General features: G+C 39.5%; 2 protein-coding genes and 1 non-coding gene across 10 annotated transcripts in view; all 3 read left to right on the top strand.

The window, feature by feature from the left end:
* Positions 1-7,432, top strand: part of TOGARAM1 (TOG array regulator of axonemal microtubules 1) — a 111,423-nt gene extending 103,991 nt beyond the window's left edge. For 4 of the 8 annotated variants that reach the window (XM_019010101.3, XM_019010103.3, XM_055361867.2 and 1 more), the window contains 3 exons: positions 1,402-1,621; positions 4,711-4,797; positions 6,300-7,432. In XM_019010101.3, coding sequence (XP_018865646.1) covers positions 1,402-1,621; positions 4,711-4,797; positions 6,300-6,565 — 573 coding nt within the window. In that variant the 3' untranslated portion in view covers positions 6,566-7,432. The remainder of the gene's footprint in view (positions 1-1,401; positions 1,622-4,710; positions 4,798-6,299) is intronic. The other 4 variants (XM_019010102.4, XM_055361863.2, XM_055361866.2 and 1 more) reach the window with 3 other exon arrangements.
* A 9,637-nt stretch (positions 7,433-17,069) lies between these two features.
* Positions 17,070-24,096, top strand: part of PRPF39 (pre-mRNA processing factor 39) — a 31,449-nt gene continuing 24,422 nt past the window's right edge. Inside the window, exon 1 of the mRNA XM_019009980.4 lies at positions 17,070-17,249. The gene's annotated coding sequence lies outside the window, so the exon portion shown is untranslated. The remainder of the gene's footprint in view (positions 17,250-24,096) is intronic.
* On the top strand, positions 21,250-21,315 carry LOC115930646 (small nucleolar RNA SNORD58). The gene has a single exon (XR_004067267.1). It is a non-coding gene; the product is annotated as a small nucleolar RNA SNORD58 (small nucleolar RNA).

Here is a 24,096-nt window from a genome sequence, read left to right as displayed (position 1 = left end):
TCTATATCTATATACAAATTACACAAATTTAAAATGGAATGTAACTAATAAATTACTTATATGCATATCATATATATATGTAATTCTCAAGTGTCAAAATAAGCTTAGTGAAAAGAATGGATTTTCTAGGTTTTGCTAGGTTAAAAGCATACTAGAACAACTCAAAGTCACTGAAGCAAAGTAAGAGGATAGCTATTTATTAGTCTGAATCCTGCCACAAGATGGTAAGCTCCTTGAAACTGCTATATTCTCAGAGCTCTCAGAACCTGGCATCTAGTAAATATATGTTGAATTAATCAATACATATTTTTAAAAAGCAAAGACAGATAAGAGACTTGATATTGCTTTAGAACAGATAATAAAACTTTCCATATGTGGGTTAGAAATCTCTATATACTGACTCCTGTGTACCTATCTTTAGGAAGACAATAAGCAAAAGAAAGGGAAATATTAATAAATATTCATCATGTCAGAGCATAGATTATTTTTGCTTGATCAGAATTTAGTTCAGTTAATTCTATTAGTAATTTATTAATTAAATTTCATTTTAAATTTGTGTAATGTGCATTATACTTGACAAACATACCATAAGTACTCTTTACTTGTCATGGTTTTGTCTCAGTTTTCAGAAGAAAAGAACCATATTACCATGTCATGGGAGCCAGAAAGTTATATTTTCTGATATCTATTGAGTAAAAATAAATCTCTTGGGAAGATTATTTTTAAGATGAAAAATAATAAATAAGTATTAGAAATTATTAGTGAATAGTCTCAGCTCATAGAGTAGCTCTTCACTCACCTGACATGACTAAAGGATTGTTTAGCATTCACTTTATTATATCTTGAGTTTATGAAAGTTAAGGATTCTGAAGAGCAAGGAATTATTGTTAAAAGTTTTCAGGTTAAGAGATAATAATACAAATTTAACTCTGAAATTGCATCTAAAATTTTCATAATAAACCTAAACTGAAACTAGGTTAAATCTCCACAGTAAAACTTACAAGTCTACTTCTAGTGTGAAAAGAGATAAAAACAGAAACTTTTCTAAGTTCTTAGAGTTAGCTAAGCTAACCTCCATCTTCCAGAAAACAAGATGTTTATCATATTTACAGTCAGTCAGTCAGTCATCTGCCTACTGAGCCACATTTTTCAGCCTTTATTAGGATGTCTTTTGGGGTGATTTTTGAGGCCTTCTCTTTTTGTTACAAGAAGATTTGACACTTAGATTTAGTACCCAAATTTTTATAAAGTTCCTGTTATCCATGTTCAGGCAAAATAGGATGTTGTGTATATATTTAAACTGAGTAAAGTAGGAGAAATATTATGACATGCCAAGAGACTTATAAGTACAATAGCTATAAAAATTATTTTACTTTAAGCAATCTACCAATTTATTTTCAGATTTTTGATGCTTTTAAATCTCGACTTCATGATTCTAATAGTAAAGTAAATCTGGTGGCTCTGGAAACAATGCACAAAATGATTCCTCTACTTAGAGACCACTTATCTCCTATAATCAACATGCTAATTCCAGCAATAGTGGATAACAATCTGAATTCCAAGAATCCAGGCATCTATGCGGCTGCTACAAATGTTGTTCAGGCACTGAGTCAGCATGTAGGTAAGAAATCTTACTTCGGCACTCAAATTATTTTCACTTTCTTTTCATGTTTTCTGATTCCATCCATACTTTTTTTGTAATGCTGAAATCCTAGTTATTCAGTTTTTTAAACTTAATATTATCATAAAACTTTCTATTCTCAATGGTTTTAAAATTATTTTTAGTGATTAAATTCTGTCCCATTAAACTGACTTTCTTTTCCCTTATCTGTGACTTTTATTTCTTTTTCTGCCTCAACCTCACATCTGCTAACAAAACTAACTCAATACTTCGGCATGAGATGATCCAGAAATAAAATAAAGAAAAAATATAAAAATAAGAAAATAATAATAAATAAACTAACTCAAAATGGATCGTAGAGTTAAATGTACAACTTAAATGTAAAACTTTTAGAAGATAACATGAGAAAATCTTAGGACTTGGTGAAAAGTTTTACATATGGCACTAAAAGCATGATCCTATAATCTCAGCCCTTTGGGGTTGATCTGCCAAGGTGGGCAGATCACCTGAGGTTGGGAGTTCAAGACCATCCTGGCTAATATAGTGAAACCCCGTCTCTACTAAAAATACAAAAATTAGCTGGGTGTGGTGGTGCGTGCCTGTAATCCCAGCTACTCTGGAAGCTGAGGCAGGAGAATTGCTTGAACCCAGGAGGTGGAGGTTGCAGTGAGCCAAGATTGTACCACTGCACTGCAGCCTGGGCAGCAGAGTGAGACTGTATCAAAAAATTTTTAAAAATTAAAAAAAATAGATAAAGAGACAAGCTACAGACTGGGAAAAATATTTTCAAACCACATATTTGACAAAGAACTCATATCTAGAATATGTAAAGAAATCTCAAAGCTCAACATAAAAAAAAAACTCAAATAAAAAAATAGACAAAAGACCTGAAAAAATATTTAAACCATGAGGCTATACGGATGGCAAATAAGGGAGGATGTGTGACTGGCCAAATAAGCAAGTGAAAAGATGTTCAACATCACTAGCCATCCGGGAAATGCATATGCAAGTTAAGGCCATGATCACCACACAAGTATTAAAACATCCAAAATAAAAAATAGTGATAATACAAAATGCTGACAAAATTACAGAGAAACTACATCTCATACACAGCTGGTGAGAATGTAAATAAAATGGTACAGCCACTCTAGGTTTGGCAGTTTCTTTAAAATCTAAATATACCGTGGAATACTACTTAATAAAAAAGAACAAAATATTAGGAACATGAAACAAATTTGTATAAAAAGATTATTCGGCCAGGCACAGTGGCTCACACCTGTAATCGCAGCACTTTGGGAGGCTGAGGCGGGCAGATCATGAGGTCAGGAGATCGAGACCATCCTGGCTAACATGGTGAAACCCCGTCTCTACTAAAAATACAAAAAATTAGCCGGGCGTGGTGGCAGGTGCCTGTAGTCCCAGCTACTCGGGAGGCTGAGGCAGGAGAATGGCATGAACCCTGGGAGGTGGAGCTTGCAGTGAGCCGAGATCACACCACTGCACTTCAGCCTGGATGACAGAGCGAGACTCCATCTCAAAAAAAAGAAAAAAAAGATTATTTGTCATGTCCACGTGGAATTTATCCCAGGGATGCAAGGATGGTTCAACATATGCAAATGGATGGTTCTTAAGTATTTTTCATCAGGTTTACTATAATACCATAAACCTTGAGTGACACCATCAGACCTATATGAAGTGCCACTAGTGATGCTGGAAGTGCTCCCAATAAGCAGGGGAAAGTCATGACATGATAAATTTGAATTGCTTGATATCTGAGTAGCTTGAGGTCTGCAGCTGTGGTTGCCCACCATTTCAGACAGATGACTAATCTTGTAAACAGATGACATAAATTTGCATTATTGACAAATACAATACTGTAAATTTATTTTTCTTCTCTTTCCTAATATTTTCTTTTCTCTAGCTTACTTTTTTGTAAGAATACAGTATATAATACATATAACATCCAAAATATGTGTTCATTGACAGTTTATGTTATTGGTAAGGTTTCTGATCAACAATAAGTTATTAGTAGTTAAGTTTGGGGAGTGTGAAAAGTTAAACACAAATTTTCAATTGTACAGAGGTTGGCTCCCCTAACCCCTGTGTTGTCCAAGGGTCAATTGTAGTTATTTAAGATGAAACCTTTGGGTGGAAGGTACACAGGACCTGTATATAATCTTTGTAAATTTCTCTGTTTCTATTATTATTTCAAAATTAAAACTTAAGAAAAAAATTCAGTAAATGTAAAAACTGCTTCCCTTTTTCTGTTTCTTTTGTTGTTGTTGTTGTTGTTGTTGTTGTTGTTGTTGTTGTTTTGAGATGGAGTCTCACTCTGTCACCAGGCTGGAGTGCAATGGCATGATCTCAGCTCACTGCAACTTCCGACTCCCTGGTTCAAGCGATTCTCCTGCCTCAGCCTCCCAAGTAGCTGGGATTACAGGCACGCACCACCACGCCCAGCTAATTTTTGTATTTTTAGTAGAGACAGGATTTCACTGTGCTTGCCAGGATGGTCTCAAACTCCTGACCTTGTGATCTGCCCACCTCGGCCTCCCAAAGTGCTGGGATTACAGGCATGAGCCACCACACCCAGCTGCTTTTTCTGTTTTTTGATAAAACTATGTTATCATTTGAAATAAGATGCCTAGGAGATTCAGGCAGTTTTTGTTGTTGTTTTTTTTTTAAATACCACATGATAGCTCCTTTAAAACTGTGTGAGGTATTTTTAGTTCTCATTTGCTTTAAGAATATTACTCTGTTAAGATTTTGTTTGGTTTGTTGGTTTTTAGAGACAGAGTGTCACTCTCACCCAGGTTGGGGTGCAGTGGCACAATCATAGCTCACTGCAGCCTCAGACTCCTGGGCTCAAATGATCCTCTCACCTCAGCCTCCCAAGTAGCTGGAATTACAGGTGCTAGCCACCATGCAAGGTTTTATAGAAAATTTTAAATAGTGATTATGTAGATTTTTAAAGTGTTATACATTTGCATCCTAGAAGTGATTTTTTTTTCTTTTCAATGCTGTGTAATGGAAAGTAACTAAGAGCTCATTACTCTTTAAACATGTGTCTCTGTGTTCTTTTTGTTTAGACAATTACTTACTTCTACAGCCATTTTGCACAAAAGCTCAGTTTTTAAATGGAAAAGCAAAACAGGATATGACGGAAAAGCTTGCTGGTAAATACTTTGTAATTTCTAAGGAAATATTTTATTAACTAAGGATAAACTGATAAACTATTTCAATTTAATTTTAGGATAGCTACCAACTTAATATAGCTACCCACAAAGTAGAAATAAATTGTGTAATGATCCACAAGAGAACCTTTTAAGACTTTTACCCCATACATTATTGTCAAAAGAATTTTATCCTTTTTTTCCAGTAAATATTCAGTCCCCTATTAGTGTAGCCAAATGCAGGTTCAGCCAGTCACCACTTGGAAAATTGAGTAACAAGGATGAGGTGCAGTGGAAGGAAAGTGACTTTATTTTCCAAAGTTAGCAGTTGGCAGGTGGTTCAGGCTCCTGCCTTAACAAAACTGCTTCAAAATTCTCAGGCAACATGCTAGGGTTTAAGAAGGAGCAGGTTTGCACAGAGGACATGCAGTGGGCCAGGCAGTACCGTTCTACATGATTTGTTCCTATGACTTATCTTGAGTTATTGCCCCATATGGTGAATGGTCCAGTGCTGTCCCAGGCCGGACTGGGTTGTAAATTAGCACCACAGCCTTGAAGTAATAATCTCCTGGTTAGAGAGAATTCCATAGATATCTGAATTGTCTCAAGACGGAGTCTCTGGAACTTTTTTTTTTTTTTTTTTAATGTTTGAGACAGAGTCTCGCTCTGTTGCCTAGGCTGTAGTGCAGTGGCGCAATATCGGCTAATTGCAAGCTCCGCCTCCTGGGTTCAAGTGATTCCTGCCTCAGCCTCCTGAGTAGCTGGGACTACAGGTGCCTGCTACCACGCCTGGCTAGTTTTTTTATTTTTAGTAGAGATGGGGCTTCATCATGTTGGCCAGGCTGGTCTTGAACTTCTGACCTCAAGTGATCCACCCACCTTGGCCTCTCAAAGTGCTAGAATTTCAGGCGTGAGCCACTGCACCCAGCCCAGTCTCTGGAACTTCTAAGCAAACATAATTAGATAGGCTAGCAATGCAAAGGAGTATCTAGTAGAAAGAAGGAAAGCAAAATTTATTATTTCATTACTAAAACGTGAATACAAAGGGCCACAAAAGGAGAAGAAAAAAAGCCCTTAAAAATAGAGTACTTGGTTACATTAGTCGAAATAATATGGGAAAAGTAAAAAGACATTAAAATCAAATTTTGGTTCTTACAGAAAACTGCTATTTCAAAGTCATGTTTGATAAAAGGTCCATGGGTTAAAACTGTGTACATTTTTGTTTCACTACATTTGGAAAACATCGAGATGAATTTGGGTTCATTTTCTCTCCTTACCACTTTTGCATGAACTAATTGTTCTATATGGGATTCTAATACCACACTTGAAGATCCCAATCTTTGAGAGAAAGGTTTCTTACATTGCTTCTTTTAAGAAGCCTAACTTTTTAGGACAAATTACATAAGGAAGAAGCTTAGTATATTGTAGTTGCTTTTTATTTAGCAGAGCTTGGGCTTATTTATTAAGAAAAAACCCTCACTGTTTTTTATATTTTTATGTTTCAGATATTGTTATGGAACTTTATCAAAGGAAGCCGCATGCCACAGAGCAGAAAGTGTTGGTTGTTTTATGGCATCTCTTAGGAAATATGACAAATAGTGGCTCTCTGCCTGGAGCTGGAGGAAATATACGAACAGCCACAGCTAAATTATCAAAAGCACTCTTTGCACAGATGGGTCAGAATCTGTTAAATCAGGCTGCATCTCAACCACCACATATCAAAAAGAGTTTGGAGGAATTACTCGATATGACAATTTTAAATGAATTATGAATCTTCGATAAAATACTGTATGATGAACAAAAGTGTTTACATGATGACAAATGGAACTTTCTAAAAGTTACGTTATCAGTGCCTGCACTTCACATCCAGCAAATTAAGTCAATGGCTATTTTTATTTGCAGCCTATGAGTACAAATCTGTCCTATATCAACCTTACCACTTATATTCATCACATAAAAACCTAAAATATTCATGAATAATTCATGAAATCTGAGTCACATGGGATGAATTCAATTTTAATATTTTTGAGAAAAGTCCTGCTCATTTGCACTATTCTATAGAAACTACAATTTGTTGCCCTATATGTACAATTAGAATTGTAATTAAAAATACACATTTTATTATGTAATCATGTTCTGGTATGTCTCATTTCTCAGCCTTATTTTATAACGTGGAACTCATTGAACTGTGTTATCAGAAACTAAGTTTGTATATTATTTGTGAAAAACATGTATTTCTGAATCAGTCTGCTAATATGATTGTGCAGTATTAGCTTGCTTTTGCTGCTGTGTTAATATATATTTGCTTACCTTTTGGGTTCAATTATCTACATAATTGTGAAATTTAACAAGTTATAATAAAGCATGACAACCAAAGTTTTAGAAAACATTAAACATTTTAAATGCAGGTTTAAAAAACGTGTTGAATGTAACCCCCCTATTTTTGTGTGCAAACACTAAATTTTATTTCTTTATGTTTTGACCTTTATAAAGGTGTTATTCTGCTGCCCAGTTTTGTAATTCTCAAAAATAGTGCCAGGTCTTCTATAGCTTTTTTCAGAATTCATGGGCTTACAAGTACTGTATGCATCTTTAAAAAGAAAAGGAATGTTATAAAATAAAAGAATTTATTTCTTTAGATGTGTGAGAGGTGTCCTATTTTTCCAACTTCCATACATGTTAAAATGAAAAAAAAAAAAAATATATATATATATATATACACACAGTAGTATTGACCTATCACTTTCACTTGATCTACTTATTATGATACTGACCTATCACTATTGACCTACAAATAGACCTGGGTTATTATTCTAACTTTGTAGGAAATTAGCTGTCTGATCTCGGACAAGTCACTTACCAGGTCTGGGCCTCAGTTTCCTCATGTCTAAAATGTAAGAGCTAGACTAGATGATTTTAAAGGTCCTATCCTGTTCTAAAATTCTATAATTCTATGTTCATTCTTTTGTACTTCTGAGTCACTGATCAGTTTTCTAATGTATTTGGCTGTTTTTAAAATTGTGATTTAAAAAAATTTATCCTGGCCGGGCGTGGTGGCTCAAGCCTGTAATCCCAGCACTTTGGGAGGCGGAGGTGGGCAGATCACGAGGTCAGGAGTTTGAGACCAGCCTGGCCAATATCGTGAAACCCTGTCTCTACTAAAAACACAAAAATAGCCAGGTGTGGTGGCGGGCGCCTGTAATCCCAGCTACGCGGGAGGCTGAGGCAGGAGAATTGCTTGAACCCGGGAGGCGAGGTCGTATTGAGCCAGAGATCATACCATTGCACTCCAACCTGGGCGACAGAGTGAGACTCTGACTCAAAAAAAAAGCTAGGCGTGGTGGCTCGCGCCTGTAATCCCAGCACTTTGGGAGGCCAAGGTGGGTGGATCATCTGAGGTCGGGAGTTCAAGACCAGCCTGACCAACATGGTGAAACCCCGTCTCTGCTAAAAATAGAAAAATTAGCCGGGCATGGTGGCGCATGCCTGTAATCCCAGCTACTCGGAGGCTGAGGCAGGAGAATCGCTTGAAACCGGGAGGCGGCGGTTGTGGTGAGCTGAGACTGCACCATTGTACTCCAGCCTGGGGTACAAGAGCAAAACTCCAAAAAAAAAAAAAAAAAAAAATTTATCCTTAGCTTCTGAGAAAAAAAAAAGGGTAAGGGGGTTGCTTCTATTTCAAGCTAAGCTAAAAGAAAAGAATTGGCTACTTTTTCTATTTATATAAACTTTTATATAATTATATACTTTTAAAATACCTTATATTTTCTTCTAAGTGTATTTTATTACAGTCCTTTAGTTTGGTGTACTTTATGTATAGGGCCATAGAGTAAATATTTTCGGATTTGTAAGCCCTTATTTTATTTATGTATCTATTTTGAGATGGAGTCTTGCTCTTGACACCCAGGCTGGACTGCAATGGCACAATCTCGGCTCACTTTAACCTCCCCCTCCCAGGTTCAGGCAATTCTCCTGCCTCAGCCTCCTGAGTAGCTGGGATTAAAGGCGCCCGTCACCATGCCCAGCTAATTTTTGTACTTTTAGTAGAGACGGGGTTTCGCCATGTTGTCCAGGCTGGTCTCAAAACTCCTGACCTCAGGTGATCTGCCCGCCTCGGCCTCCCAAAGTGCTGGGATTACAGGCGTGAGCCACTGTGCCCGGCCTATTTTTCACACTTAAAAAATGTAAAAAAATATTCTTAGCTCAGGTCATAGAAAAATAGGCCTCTGTCAGACTCATTTGATCTCAGTTGTAAACTCTGAAATCATTACATTTTGCTTCAACCCTACTTGATATGCATCATTGATACAATAGTTACAGATTTTAAGTTTTATTAATTATGACTTCTGCCTTTGTATCACTGCACTTGTGCTAGCTAAATTTGCATCAATAGATTGTTAGATATATTGAAGGTAGATTTTACATTTTAAAGGATAAAGAAGACCATTACTTCTTGTATAAGCCTAATTCCTTAGTTTGAATTTTGCACTGAAAAAAAAGTACAATATTCTGATCAGTCTAGGGAGAAAAAAAGTACAGTAAATATAATCATTAATAATGTGGCAGCTTTATTTTACATAATATGTGAGCTACCTTTTATTATAAAGAAAATAGCCATTAATGTAACAAAAGAGGCTCAAGCCTAAAGAGTTTCTGTATTTTAGTAACTTCTTGATAATTGAGCACTCAGAAGTCTAGCACTCTTATTGAGAACGATTATCAACCCAGAGGTCAACAAAGAAACAGACTGATCACTGATTGAAATAACTAAAGAAAAGCTGAAGGCCCAAATAAACAAATGCATTTACTTGGAATAAAGGAATGTCGTTTACTAGCAATGGTAATGATAAAAGTCTAATGCCATCCACCAATGCAACAACAAAAAATGTTAAATGATGTATTTACCCAATGGAATGCATATCATATAGTCATTAAAAATGATGCCAAATACATGTTAAAGGAAAAATGTGACTACAAAATAAGTACAGTATCTCCATTAATATATGTGCACATAGAAAACAGAAGTAGTAGTATATATATACCAACATCTTAATGGTGGTAATCTGTGGGCAGTGAAGTTAATTTTTTTCAATGTACTCTTCTGTAATTTCTATTTTTTCAGAAATGAACAAGACATATTGCTTATAGTAAAATTTAAATTACAATAAGTGAAGAGAATCTGAAGAGAATCTGAAAAGTAATTTGGAGAGGAAAAATATAGCAAAGAAGGGAGCAGTGAACATCACAAAAGTGCTAAGGGAGGTACACAGTGATGTGACTCAAAGGGAGATGACCGAGGGAGGCAAGTATTATTCAGATAAAAAGCATAAGACTTTGATTCAGAAAGCATGAATTTGGAAACCCAGTTTTATAATTACCTGCTAAACCTTACATACATCCTGGGATTATTGTGAAGTCCAAAATTTAAAAAGGATTATGTATAAGAAAGCATTTGTAGGGCCGGGCACGGTGGCTCATGCCTGTAATCCCAACGCTTTGGGAGGCCAAGGCAGGCAGATCACCTGAGTTCAGGAGTTCAAAACCAGCCTGGGCAACATGGTAAAACTGCATCTCTACTAAAAATACAAAAATTAGCCAGGCATGGTGGCGGACACCTGTAATCCCACCTACTTGGGAGACTGAGGCAGGAGAATTGCTTGAACCCAGGAGGTGGAGGTTGCAGTGAGCCAAGACTGTGCCATTGCACTGCAGCCTGGGTGACAAGCGAGACTCCATCTCAAAAAAAAAAAAGCATTTGTAAACCTCAAATGCTATATAAAGGTAACATTCCCAAGAGAAGGAAGACCCAACTGGCATGAGCAAAAAGGAATTATTTTATTGTGTATATTTATGAGGTACAACTTAATGTTTTTATACATTGTGGATCATAAAGTTAATTAACATATCCATCATCTTACAGACCTAACTTTTTTTTTGTGGTGATCACATTAAAATCCACTCTCATAGCAATTTTCAAATACACATTATTATAAACTATAGTCATCTTGTTATACAGTAGGTTCTGAAAACCTTTATTTTATTTTTCCTCTTTATTTTATTTTTAAATTATTTTTTGAGACAGAGTCTCACTCTGTCACCCAGGCTGGAGTGCAGTGGTACAATCTTGGCTCACTGCAACCTCTGCCTCTGGGTTCAAGCGATTCTCTTGCCTCAGCCTCCCAAGTAGCTGGGACTACAGGCAAGTGCCACCACACCTGGCTAATTTTTTGTATTTTTAGTAGAGATGCGGTTTCACCACGTTGGCCAGGCTGGTCTCGAACTCCTGACCTCAGGTGATCTGCCCAACTCAGCCTCCCAAATTGCTGAGATTAGAGGCGTGAGCTACCACGCCTGGGCTTCTTTTTTGTATTTTTAAAAATAGTCTTAGAGATGGGATCTTGCTATGTTGCTCAGGTTGGACTAGAACCCTTGGGCTCAAGGGATCCTCCCACCTTAGCCTACCAAAACTGCTGAGATTACAGGCATGATCCACCTTGCCCGGCCATAATTCTTCCTTTCTAAATGAAACTTTGGACCCTTTACCCATCGTTTTTTCCACTTCCCCACCCCAAGCCTGCCAGCTCCTGCAAACCACCATCCTATTTTCTACTTCTTGGAGTTCAACTTTCTTAGATTCCACATATAAGTGAGATCATGTATTATTTTTCTTTCTGTGCCTGGCTTATTTCACTTAACATAATGTCCTCCAGGTTTATTCATGTTGTTGCAAATGATGGGATTTCCTTTTTTAAGACTAGTATTTCACAGTGTCTATATACTGCATTTTCTTTATTCATTCATCCACTGATGAACACTTGATCAAGACTTTGAGGCACTCATCTCTATGATTCCCTCAAGGAATTGTGTTGCCCTGTGTTTCATATTTTCATAAGAGATATTTGATAAGAAAGGTTCCCTAAGTTTTATTATAGCTTCTAAAGCTGTTGTATCAGTTGGAATGCTTTTGACTGAATAGCAAACCGAACTAACAGTAGCTTAAATCAATTGGTATGTTATTTGTCTCATACTACCAGAAGTGTAAAAGCATTGGCTAAGCATTATGCCAATGGCTTGATGATATCAGAGCTGGTTATAAGACGGCAGCTTCCTCTCCAAATATCATAATTGTGCTTCAGACAGAAAAAAAAAGTAAAATGGATAACAAGCACAGGTATTTCTCTAGTGAGGCTTCGCTTTTTTATTTAGGAAAGAAGGCCCTTCCTATGTACTTCTACCTACATCTCATTGGCCACCCTTAGGTTCAAAGGAGGCTAGGAAATTGAGTATTTCGTTTCCTAGTCTCAATAGTACAGGAAGATAATAGAGAAATAGTGGGCATGGATATTTCTAAGCTGACCTACAATATCCGCCATATTCCATAAGCCCCACTCTGTCTGATGAACCACAGTGGCATTCTATGACCCAGGAATTGGTATTAATTCAGGTCCAATGTTTAATAAATTCCAAGAAGCCAGCATGTTTTCAGTTTTCTGGTGTGAAGTTACCCTAATAAGTAGCCATAAGTCTCTGAGGGAATAAGAGGAATGTGCAGAGTGGTATTACTATGGCGCTCTTCTTTAAGGTTATCCGGAAACAGGAGTAACAATGATGACTCTCAGGAAGACTGAATTGAGGAGATATTAATACCATTTGAACTAAATTTGAAAGATCAAGTAGTAAAGAGGAAACAAGCTTCATGTTGTGTTTGGATTTAAATCTCCTGGAGCTACAGTTTTAACTTTACTTGCTTTACCAGTAAGGAGAAACACTAAATACAGGAGTCTGAATGTTTCCAACAGAAGAGTCACCACAATTTATTTAGTGATGGATTATTTATAATGCAAACAAAGTTCATTCCCTAGAACAATATATTCTGTAAATTAAATGATCCACAAAGTATTTTACGCACTTTTTCATGGCATGTTAACGTTTTGAAGAGAATAAACAGGAATCATACTGAACAGCTCAGAAATTGTGATTAACACTGGGTATCACAAGATACATTTTGCTCTTATATCAATCAGGACTCAGAAGGAAATACACAGCAAATCAAAATCGGCATAATTTGGGAAGTGGTTAATAAGGGAGTATTTATAAAGGCATGGCTTAGGGAAACCTGGAACCTAGAATGAAGTTATATTGAGAGGGTTACCTTCATCAGAGCTGAGATCACCCACATGGAGGGAGCTGGAGGAATAAATACCCTGACCTCACTCCTCAATTCCACTCTGCCAGGACTTTGTCTTGACCATACTCAACCAGAAACCAGGAAGCAAGAGAACCTATTGATACGGTCTATAAGGGTCAATCTCCAAATAATGGAGCAGGGTGGATGATCTGTTGATCTGGAGGGGCAAATGGAAGAAATGCATTAATAAATAATATCATTTCCCATTTGTCTGACTTCTTTGTTCTGTTTCTGAGATCACATGACTTTAAATATTGTTTTTTAGAACCCACTGAGAGGTGACAGCGTGCTGGCAGTCCTCACAGCTTTCGCTCGCTCTCGGCGCCTCCTCTGCCTGGGCTCCCACTTTGGTGGCACTTGAGGAGCCCTTCAGCCCACCGCTGCACTGTGGGAGCCCCTTTCAGGACTGGCCAAGGCCGGAGCCGGCTCTCTCAGCTTTCAGGGAGGTGTAGAGGGAGAGGCGCCAGCGGGAACCGGGGCTGCGCCGGAGCTTGCAGGCCAGCTGGAGTTCCGGGTGGGCGTGGGCTTGGCGGCCCCGCACTCGGAGCAGCCGCCCGGCCCTGCCGGCCCCGGGCAATGAGGGGCTTAGCACCCCGGCCAGCGGCTGCGGAGGGTGTACTGGGTTCCCCAGCAGTGCCAGCCCACCGGCGCTGCGCTCGATTTCTCGCCGGGCCTTAGCTGCCTTCCCTCGGGGCAGGGCTCGGGACCTGCAGCCCGCCATGCCTGAGCCTCCCACCCCCTCCCTGGGCTCCTGTGCGGCCGAGCCTCCCCGATGAGCTACGCCCCCTGCTCCACGGCGCCCAGGCCCATCGACCACCCGACGGCTGAGGAGTGCGGGCGCAGGGCGCGGGACTGGCGGGCAGCTCCACCTGCAGCCCCAGAGCGGGATCTACTGGGTGAAGCCAGCTGGGCTCCTGAGTCTGGTGGGAACGTGGAGAACCTTTATGTCTAGCTCAGGGATTGTAAATACACCAATCAGCGCTCTGTGTCTAGCTCAGGGTGTGTGAATGCACCAATCGACACTCTGTATCTAGCTACTCTGGTGGGGCCTTGGAGAACCTTTATGTCTAGCTCAGGGATTGTAAATACACCAATCGGCACTCTGTATCTAGCTCAAGGTTTGTAAACACACCAATCAGCACCCTGTGTCTAACTTAGGGTTTGTGAATGCACCAGTCGACACTGTATCTAGCTACTCTGGTGGGGACTTGGAGAACCTTTGTGTCCACACTCTGTATCTTGCTCATCTAGTGGGGAGGTGGAGAACCTTTGTGTCTAGCTCAGGGATTGTAAACACACCAATCAGCGCCCTGTCAAAACAGACCACTCCCTCTACCAATCAGCAGGATATGGGTGGGGCCAGATAAGAGAATAAAAGCAGGCTGCCTGAGCCAGCAGTCACAACCTGCTTGAGTCCCCGTCCACACTGTGGAAGCTTTGTTCTTTTGCTCTTTGCAATAAATCTTGCTACTGCTCACTCTTTGGGTCCACACTGCTTTTATGAGCTGTAATATTCACCGCGAAGGTCTGCAGGCTCACTCCTGAAGCCAGAGAGACCACGAGCCCACCGGGAGGAATGAACAAGTCCAGACACGCCACCTTAAGAGCCGTAACACTCACCATGAGGGTTCACGGCTTCATTCTTGAAGTCAGTGAGACCAAGAACCCACCAATTCCGGACACACCACTACCCTCTAAACTACATTATTTGGTATAATATCTTTTTTCTTCCCAAAGTTTATAATTGTGATACACAATTTTTAAAAAGTCAACTAAGGGTAAATCAATTTTTTTTTTTTTGTTTTTTGTTTTTGTTTTGAGATGGAGTCTCACTCGGTCTCCCAGGCTGGAGTGCAGTGGCACCATCTTGGCTCACTGCAACCTTTGCCTCCCGGGTTCAATTGATTCTACTGCCTCAGCCTCCTGAGTAGCTGGGATTACAGGCGTGCGCCACCACACCCAGCTAATTTTTGTATTTTTAGTAGAGATGGGGTTTCACCATGTTGGTCATGCTGGTCTCGAGCTCCTGACCTCATGATCTCCCTGCCTCGGTCTCCCAAAGTGCGCTGGGATTACAGGCATGAGCCACCATGCCCTGCCGGCTAAATCAGTTTTTAAGATAATGTATGTTTCTGCCAGCGGGGATCACATTTTAGGCAAAGAGAAGAGCCCACTTAAAGGTTTCCACACATAAAAGGGCTGTGGGAACAGTAGGTTCTGTGGAGTTACGGGGAGGCAGAAACAGTGAGAAGGCTGGCATGATTATGAAAACACTGTATTTTCCATTCTAAAAGTTTAGGATTTCTTAAAAAAAAAAAAAAACCAAAAAAAAGTGGAGGAGGAAACCAGTGGAGGTTTTTAAGCAGGGGAGTGAGAGCAATAGCACCGGCTTGAAAGGTAAAATGTGAAAACTAGATAAAGGAAAACAATCCACAGTGAATGAAGTTGAAGATGCAAGTAGATTTTTATAAAATGGCTATTTGAGTGAATGATATCTCAGAGATAATCTTATTTACTGATAAAGAAATTGAGGCCACCTTAGAAAGACCAAAGAACCAGAAAAGGAGTGAAGGTCACGCCAAACAGTCCCTGCGTAACAGTGCCAGCAGCAAACTCTGGTCTGTCTTCCCAACGCACCACTCCCTTGACTATTCTTCCCATAGTAAACATTTAAAAGCTGCTGTTTAAACCTGTGAAACAAACAAACAAACAAAAAACATGGCCACACTGTCAGAGAATCCAAAAAAGTTAGCTTGGAAAGTAGAAGAGGCAAATGGAAAGGGAAAGCTACTACTAGGTGCAGTGTGATGCAAGTAAAAGGTAGGAAAAAAGACTGAATTTGGTATTTCGAGGGAAAGGTGCTGGTGAGAGGATTTATGATTAACCTGCGTTGTGGCAAGAAACGTCGTCTTGTAAATAATTATTTCAGAGGAGACAGATTTCAGATGAGGAACTTGGAGCCCAGTAGTAATACTAATGCACCTGGAACAACAGATTACATGGTAAGTGACGGGTGAATGCGGGGGCACAAATGTAACAGAATCTTAAAGGGAGAGAGGCCAGATTTGAAAGAAAATTTTTTTTTATTAAAGTGGAGATGGTGGTACAACTGAAGAGGACTGCTAAGATTGTTAACGCACAGCCCCCCTCAATTTGTCCAGAGGATAACATATCCCTTTAGATACAAAGATTTTTTTTTTTTTGCTTGGCCAACTTTAGTCAGGTTTCTGAATCTTCTGCTAGGCTCTTCTGTACACTTTCTTTGTAAAATCCAGTTTAAGCAAAGAACTTTGCTAAGTCAGATTAGCAATAAACCCCTATCCTTGATAGCTGATCATCCTCAATATCTGATCAGGTTCTTCAGTCTCCACCATCCCCCAGGTGATGCCTCATTATCTTGGCCTGTCTTCAGCAAAAATCCTATTAGGTGGGTTTAGCCAAAATCCCCCTTACCCTGATGTTTCCTCTTAGTAATTATACATTCACTTACCACCGCTCCTTGGCTATAAATCTCCACTTGCCCATGCTGTATGAGGAGTTGAGCCCAATATCTCTTTCCCCACTGCAAGTCTCCATTGCAGTCAGTGGTCCCTATACCTGTTGCGATGGTCCTGAATAAAGTCCTCTTTTTGTGCTTTAACAAGTGTCACTAAATACTTTTTTCTTTAACAATAGCCCGTTCTCCAAACCCCTAACTCCAGAATTGTTTAGTTTTCAGGAAACCTGAGTGGGCCCAGGGTCCATACCATCGTGGGATTTGTGGGTTTAAGGCTGAATTTCTGCCCGTTTTTAGGTAAATGTTTTAGTATGAAAGCTTGAACAATTGTAGGGAAAACCTTAGATTTGCCCCCAAAAATGACATTTTGCCGTTTTTGGAGGGGAGGGGTCAGGGCGCTGTGTTTAAGATCAGGCGTGTGAAAGCCCCTAAACGCCCTCCTTTCCTTTGGGAAGTCCCTATGGAGGGAAAAGCAGGTAGGCGCAGCGGTCCCCGCCCTCGCTGCGGCGGGACGGAGCGGGGCTGCGGGGGCGGGGCTGGGGCCGCACGGGCAGCGAGGATCCCTGGGAGGGCCAGGCCTGCGCGCTGCGAACCCACGTGACTTTTTCGCCTCCAGGGACACTGACGCATGCGCATCGTGCCCTGGACCAGGCGGCCGTGGCGCGGGTGGCGGCTGCTGTGGTGGCTGTGGGGACGGAGGCGGTGAAGTGCCATCTTCGGCTAGGTCGTCACAGGCTTCGGCTCATGGCATCAAGTGGCATCCATCATAAGGTCTGCTGGGGCGGGCTCCTTGAAATTAGCTGGGGCAGAGGGTGGTAGTTGGTACTGAAAGGGGCCTGCCGGGTTTCAGGCCGCGCTCTGGCCGCGGCCTCCCTCTCCCGCCCTGTTTGAGGCCTGGCTCGGATTCAGCGCCCAGCTGTCCGTTCCTTTCTCCTTCCCACCTGTTGGGTGGAGCGGTGCAAGGTATTTTTTTCTTAGACCAAACGTTTCAGTTGAGGGGTGCGTTAGGTAGGGTGGAGAAGTGTGGGCCTCCTTCGCCTGGATTTAGGAAGATATTTGGGGGTAATTCTAAAGCCCTTGCTTCTCCCGGAGCTGGAACACAGCTGGGGTGGCTGGAAGTGGAAGGAGCACATTTGCAGCCGCCAGAGGATTGGGAAGATAATATACGTTCTATTACTAAGGCATGTGAGCGCCTTGTAGGGCACGTTCTGTCTTCTGACTACATAAGCAACACTTTTGCGACCCTAAGTCACAGCACCCACAGCTTTTGGCAGGATACTTTAAAACAGAAAAAACAGACATCATTGATCCTGGTAGGATTTTTTAAGGGACTGTGCTTAAGAATGTTTAACTTTGGTAATCAGAGACCACCACTGGTGTTTTTCTCCAAAATCACATCTTTAAGTTAATTAATACTTGAAGTTAATAAGTAATACTGCTCAGTGTATTAGTAATGATGCCATAATACCATGTAAATTTATGCTGATTCAAATGTTGTTTTTTTCGTTTGATACTCATATGGCCTTCTGTTTGAGGACTTCAGATTATTTAGCAACTGATTTAATCTGTTTAGAAATAAACTTTGCTACAGCTGGAAAGCGTGAGGCTTGAGAAAGCAAGTTTTGGACAGGGACGTATGAAGCTCATGTTGAAACTTAAGTGTCTTAGGCTGTATGGGAGCTTGAATGGAGTGAAAAGAACAAGCGTCTACTGTCAGGTTTTCCTCCTCCCTCTAGATTTATAACCTCATTCTAGAGTTGCAAAAGTTGGAACTTTCCACTGTTCACTCTCTAGTAGGGATAAAGTGATGGAAAGGAGTTTTGTTAAAGAGGACTAGTACTTAGATTGTGAACTTTGAAGTAGGGGTTGAGCATAGATGGCTCATAGGTGGTATGAGACATTATTTGTGTAAAGTCTCAGAATATTTTTCCTTGCTTATCTTATAATTGAATAAGAAGATGTTTAAAAGTCAAATGATAAAAATTGTATGTGCTGTTTTCTGTGGTATGTTTTAACAAATATACATGGAAGATAGGACTTCCAAAAAAATTAAAAATAGCCAAAGGAGGAAGAAAGTAGTATAGTTCCAGCCAAATGGTACGTTTTCCAAAAAGCCGAAGATTGATGTAGACGTTTATGTAAATACATATGCAAAATCTAGTTTCTGGAACACAGTGTTTAATATGTAGAGACTTTAAAAAGTCAGCGTGTGACTACTTAGCCCCTAAAAACAGCTGCCAAAACCAGTGGTTATGATAGTTTCTTTTCTTCTTACATCCCAAATCTCCAGATTGCCTTGTGGGTGAGATTTGTGTATTGCAAAGCTACTTGTTTTTGCTCTACCCAAAACTCCTTTCAGTCTTTAGTGATGACTTCAGATTTTTATATATTGCTGTGTTTATGAAAAAGAATAGTCAATGGTATAATTTTTAAGTACCTCTACAGGAATAAGAGGCATACAGAGAAAAAAAAAAAGGTATTAGGTCAAAAGATGGCATTTCACTCTTGTTGCCCAAGCTGGAGTGCAATGGCGCGATTGGCTCACCGCAACCTCCGCCGCCCGGGTTCAAGTCATTCTCCTGCCTCAGCCTCCCCAGTAGCTGGGATTACAGATGCGCGCCACCACGCCTAATTTTTTGTATTTTTAGTAGAAACGGGGTTTCACCATGTTAGCCAGGCTGGTCTAGAACTCCTGACTTCAGGTGATCTGCCTGCCTCGGCCTCCCAAAGTGCTAAGATGACAGACGTGAGCCACCGTGCCCGGCCCAAATGTCCCATTTTTAATTAAGTGTTAGTAATTGAAGTCATCCTCCAAAAGACCTTTTAAATTTTAAGATGGCATAATTGTCACTGAAATACTTAATGTACGTCATAATTATACTAAAAGTGAAAGGTATGATAAATGTATTTTTTATATATTGCCTATTCACTTTATGTTGTTTCATTTTATACTTGTGTCCTTTGTGCCTATCATATGATTTTATAATAAAGTGTAATGTAGTGAAAAGGAATCGACTGGTTTGGTGAGTTGAAAAAGGGAGGACTTTTATTAGTCTGGGGGAACAGCTTTTGTCAAGGCCCAGAAAGGAAAAATCTAAGGGACTCTGGAAATGGCAACGAGGAGGAGTATTGTAAGATTAATCACTTTTGGAAAGTTAAGTTGAGACTGGATATATCATTCAGAGATATTTGTTGTGCTTTTACACGGCAAGTATTATTTCAGGTTCAAGGGGGACAGCGGTGAACAAAACTGATAAGGCCTCATTCTCACCCAATTTAATTTTTTTTTCCTTTTACTCTTGTTGAGCTGTGATCAGGAAATTTAATATTCGAGTAATATTAGTTTGCAGTAGTGCAGCAGTGTTTCTCAGTTTTTTTTTTTTTTTTTTTTACTGCAGCCCACAATAAGATGTACATGGACATCACTAACTCAATAAACAGTTCAATTGTGTGTGCTTCAACAGTATGCCCTTAATGTGTGCATGCACTGTGGTATATCTGTTTTTCTACATTTAAAAAATGAGAAGCTGGTTTGAAGCAATCTGCATTTGAAAACATTGATCCAGAGGGGAGAAAATAAATACTTAAATTATAACACTAGTAGTGTGAATGGAAAGAAGGGGATAGTTAATTTTTTAAGGTGTATTATTTCGCTCTGTCGCCCAGGTTGAAGTGCACTGACATGGTCAGCCCACTGCAACCTCCACCTCCTGGGGCTCCGGTGATCCTCCTGCCTCAGCTTCCCAAGTTGCTGGGACTACAGGTGCGTGCCACCACACCCAGCTAATTTTTAAATTTTTTTGTAGAGACAGCATTTCCCTATGTTGCCCAGACTGGTCTTGAACTCCTGGACTCAAGCAGTCCTCTCACCTCGACTTCCCAAAGTGCTGGGATTACAGGTTTGAGCCACTGCATGGGTGGCCCAGAGTGTATTATTATTTTTGATGCACAGATCTTAATTGTATACATCGTGGGATAGGGGATCATTCATTTTTATACCGAGATATGTTTGATTATTTTGTGAATGAGGCTTAGAGAGGTTAAGTAATTGGCTCAGAGTTCCCTAATGAGTAGCCAGAAGACTGTTTTTTGTTTTGTTTTGTTTTGTTTTGTTTGAGATGGAGCCTTGCTCTGTCACCCAGGCTGGAGTGCAGTGGCGCTATCTCGGCTCACTGCAACCTCCGCCTCCTGGGTTCACGCCATTCTCCTACCTCAGCCTCCCGAGAAGCTGGGACTACAGGCGCCCGTCACCATGCCCGGCTAATTTTTTTTTTTTTTTTTTTTTTTTTGTATTTTTAGTAGAGACGGGGTTTCACCGTGTTAGACAGGATGGTCTCTATCTCCTGACCTCGTGATCCGCCCGCCTCAGCCTCCCAAAGTGCTGGGATTACAGGCATGAGCCACTGCGCCCGGCCTCATAAGTGTTCTTCTGGCCTCTAAAGCCCAAGCACTTACCACTTCCCATTTGGTTATGAAAGCAATATACTGGGTTTTAGTATGGGTTACTGAAGACTAATGTTACTTGTTTATTGTTCAATGAATTGAGTGTATACTAGGCCTCCAGGTGTACTGTATCCCTGTGTATTGGTAGATATGGTCCTTACTCTCAAGAAATGTGTAATCTGGTAGAGAAGATACACATTGAACAAGTATCACAAATGTGTTGTGTGCTATGGAGAAAAAGAATGCTGTCGGGGCATGATTGAGGGCAACCTAATTTATTTGGGGGGTATGATAACACTTTTCAGGAAATGATGTTAAACTTTGCCCACTGTGATGATGGCATTTCTTAGGACAATTTTGGATTAATTATGAAAACAACTACTCTCTGAGCAATTGTTGAAAAAAAAATTAAAAAGCAAACTTTGCCCAGAAGATTAGGCTTTAGTTAGTTTGAAGGCACTGAGTCAGAGTGTGGTGTCAGGTAAAGGGATGAGGAAGCATTCAGGTAGAAGAAACTGCATGTATTAAGGTTCCTAAGCTGAAAGGGACGGAATTGGAAAAAACAGAAAGCAAAACTCAACAGAAATAGAATGTCTGGGCTGTACAAGTTAGTAGAGAAGAGGCAAGAGTTTTGGTGTTAGGATGAGGTTGAATCTTGGCTCTGTTTCTTACTATTCATGTACATTTAGACAAGTTATTTAACGTTAATGAATTTTGGTTTTGTCATCTTTAAAAGGGAAAGTAGCATTTAACAAAATATTTGCTCAATAAATAGCATCTCTTATTATCATTAATAGCTAGTAATTGAAGTTATAGCAGTGCAGATGACATGCTTTCATTCATTCATTCTTCAGAAATAATGAGTGTCTTTGTGTGCCAGGCAACTCGATACACAGTAGTTGAATTACAGATGTATATGTATTATTACATTAAAGTGTCATAAAACCATATACTTTTACTATGCAAAGCACTGTCCTAAAATTTTTTTCTATTCTATTTTCCATTTGAAGAAAGGTTCAAGAAACTGGTCTGAAGCAATCTACAGTTTGAAAATTACTGATACAGTGAAGAGATGATTACTTAGCCCCTTATTAGAGATATGATATGCAAATATTTTCTCCCATTCTGTAGGTTGCCTTTTCACTCCACTGATTGTGTCCTTTTATGCACAAAAGCTTTTAAATTTGATGTAGTCCTATTTGTCTGTTTTTGCTTTTGTTTGCCTGTGCTTTTGGCATTATGCAAGAGTTCACTGCCAAGTCCAGTATCATTAAGCTTTCCCCTACGTTTTCTTCTAGGAATTTTATAGTTTTAGGTTTTACATTTAGGTCTTTACTTCATTTTAAGTTAATTTTTACATGTAGTATAAGACCAGGGTCCAACTTCATTCTTTTGCACGTGGATATCCAGTTTTCCAAGCACCATTTGAAGAGATGATCCCTTCCTCAATGAGCAGTCTTAGCACTTTGTTGAGGGCCATTTGAGAAGGGAGTTTATTTCTGGGTTCTTTATTTCATTGGCCTATTTGACTGTTTTTATGTCAGTATCACACTTGATTTCTTTCTTTTTTTTGAGGCAGGGTCTGGCTCTGTCACCCAGGCTGGAGTGCAGTGGCACGATCACGACTCACTGCAGCCTTGACTCCCCAGACTCAAGCAATCCTCCCACTTCAGCCTCCGGCTAATTTTTGTATTTTTTTGTAGAGAATGGTTTTTGCTATGTTGCCTGGGCTGGTCTGGAACTCATGGGCGATTGGCCTACTTGGCCTCCCAAAGTGCTGAGATTACAGACAGGAGCCACTATGCCTGGCCCGTTTTATTTCTTTCTTTTGATAGCTATTCTGTACCCTTTCCCATTTTATGTTGCTAGTTGAAAATTATTGGTTGTTGTTAAGAATAAACTGATAATAATTGACATATAAATAATATGTTGGAGTAACTCATTAAAAAATAACTTTAGTGTATTCTTTTGACTCTGTGATTTGTGAAGTAATCATCAAAATGATCTCTATAAGCATAAGGTTGATGTTCTTAAATCTTTTTACAACACTGTGATTGCAGGGTGTGGAGTAATTGACAGGCTCTGAAGATGCAGGGGTGTGGTAAATTTGCTGATTCCAGAAGAAACCCTTATGTCTCACCTAAGTATGAAATTAGAATAGGGTAGCTAGTTAATGACTCAGAATGTATCAGCCTACAGTCTTTTTTGTATTTTGTTTTTAGACTGAGCTCTGAAATACAAAACCACAAACTAGTGACTAATTTGCATTTGGAAAATTAATCTTCAAATGTATCTTTTTCTTTAAAGGAAGGGGGAAAAAGAACAAAATAAATTTACAAGTTACTTTGCCTTTTCCTAGGGCCTGAAGTGATTAAACTTGGAAAAGTTGATGACATTAATCATACATTGAACTAGAAGGGAACTTATTTTTTTCTGGTAGTCTACTACTTTGGATTCTCTTTTATTATGCATTGGCTAGATTTGCTTTTTCTGTAATTTCTTCTCAAATTCTTGTGTCCATAATATGGCTCCATGCTACTTACTCTGCTTTTACCCTTCTACTTCTCAATACCAACCTCTTCATTCTGGTCATTCTGTGTCTCTCTTATCTTTTCAGTCATCATTTCTACCTTCTTGTCTGCTGTCAAGGAGAGTTGTTTAATGGGTTGTTCCACATTCTAGAATAGTTTACCATTCTTTTTCTATTATTCCATAATTTTTCAAAGTTAATTATATTTCATGTTTTCATCTATAGATTGCTATTGTTTTCAAATGATTTTTTCAATAATCTTTCACTTTGTTTCATTTGAGAGCTTATCTCCGAATGTGTGTGTGTGTGTGTTTGTGTGTGTGTGTATGTGTTGTGTGTTAGCTCTTTCTCTACCTGGTTAATAGACGTTAGTGAGTAAGGACCTTATCTTACACTTATATGTCACTACGAGGAATGTAATATAGTGCTGGACATCCATCAGGCATTGAAAATTTTTTGTCCCCTTCCCCCATCCCCACATGTCCCATTTTTTCCTTTCAAATTTTTGTGTATTCCCTAGATTTACCTGGTTATAGCTAATTCTTTCAATGGCATTCAGACTCAGAAGGTCTTTTAACATTTAAAATTTATTCTTTCTTAGGAAAAAAATAGTTTCATACTATTTGTTCTTTCTTTTTCTTTTTT

This window comes from Gorilla gorilla, chromosome 15 (assembly GCF_029281585.2).
Source record: "Gorilla gorilla gorilla isolate KB3781 chromosome 15, NHGRI_mGorGor1-v2.1_pri, whole genome shotgun sequence".
In the NCBI taxonomy this organism is placed as follows: domain Eukaryota; kingdom Metazoa; phylum Chordata; class Mammalia; order Primates; family Hominidae; genus Gorilla; species Gorilla gorilla.
The sequence above is the reverse complement of the archived record's forward strand: the minus strand, read 5'-3'. Positions and strand labels throughout refer to the sequence as shown.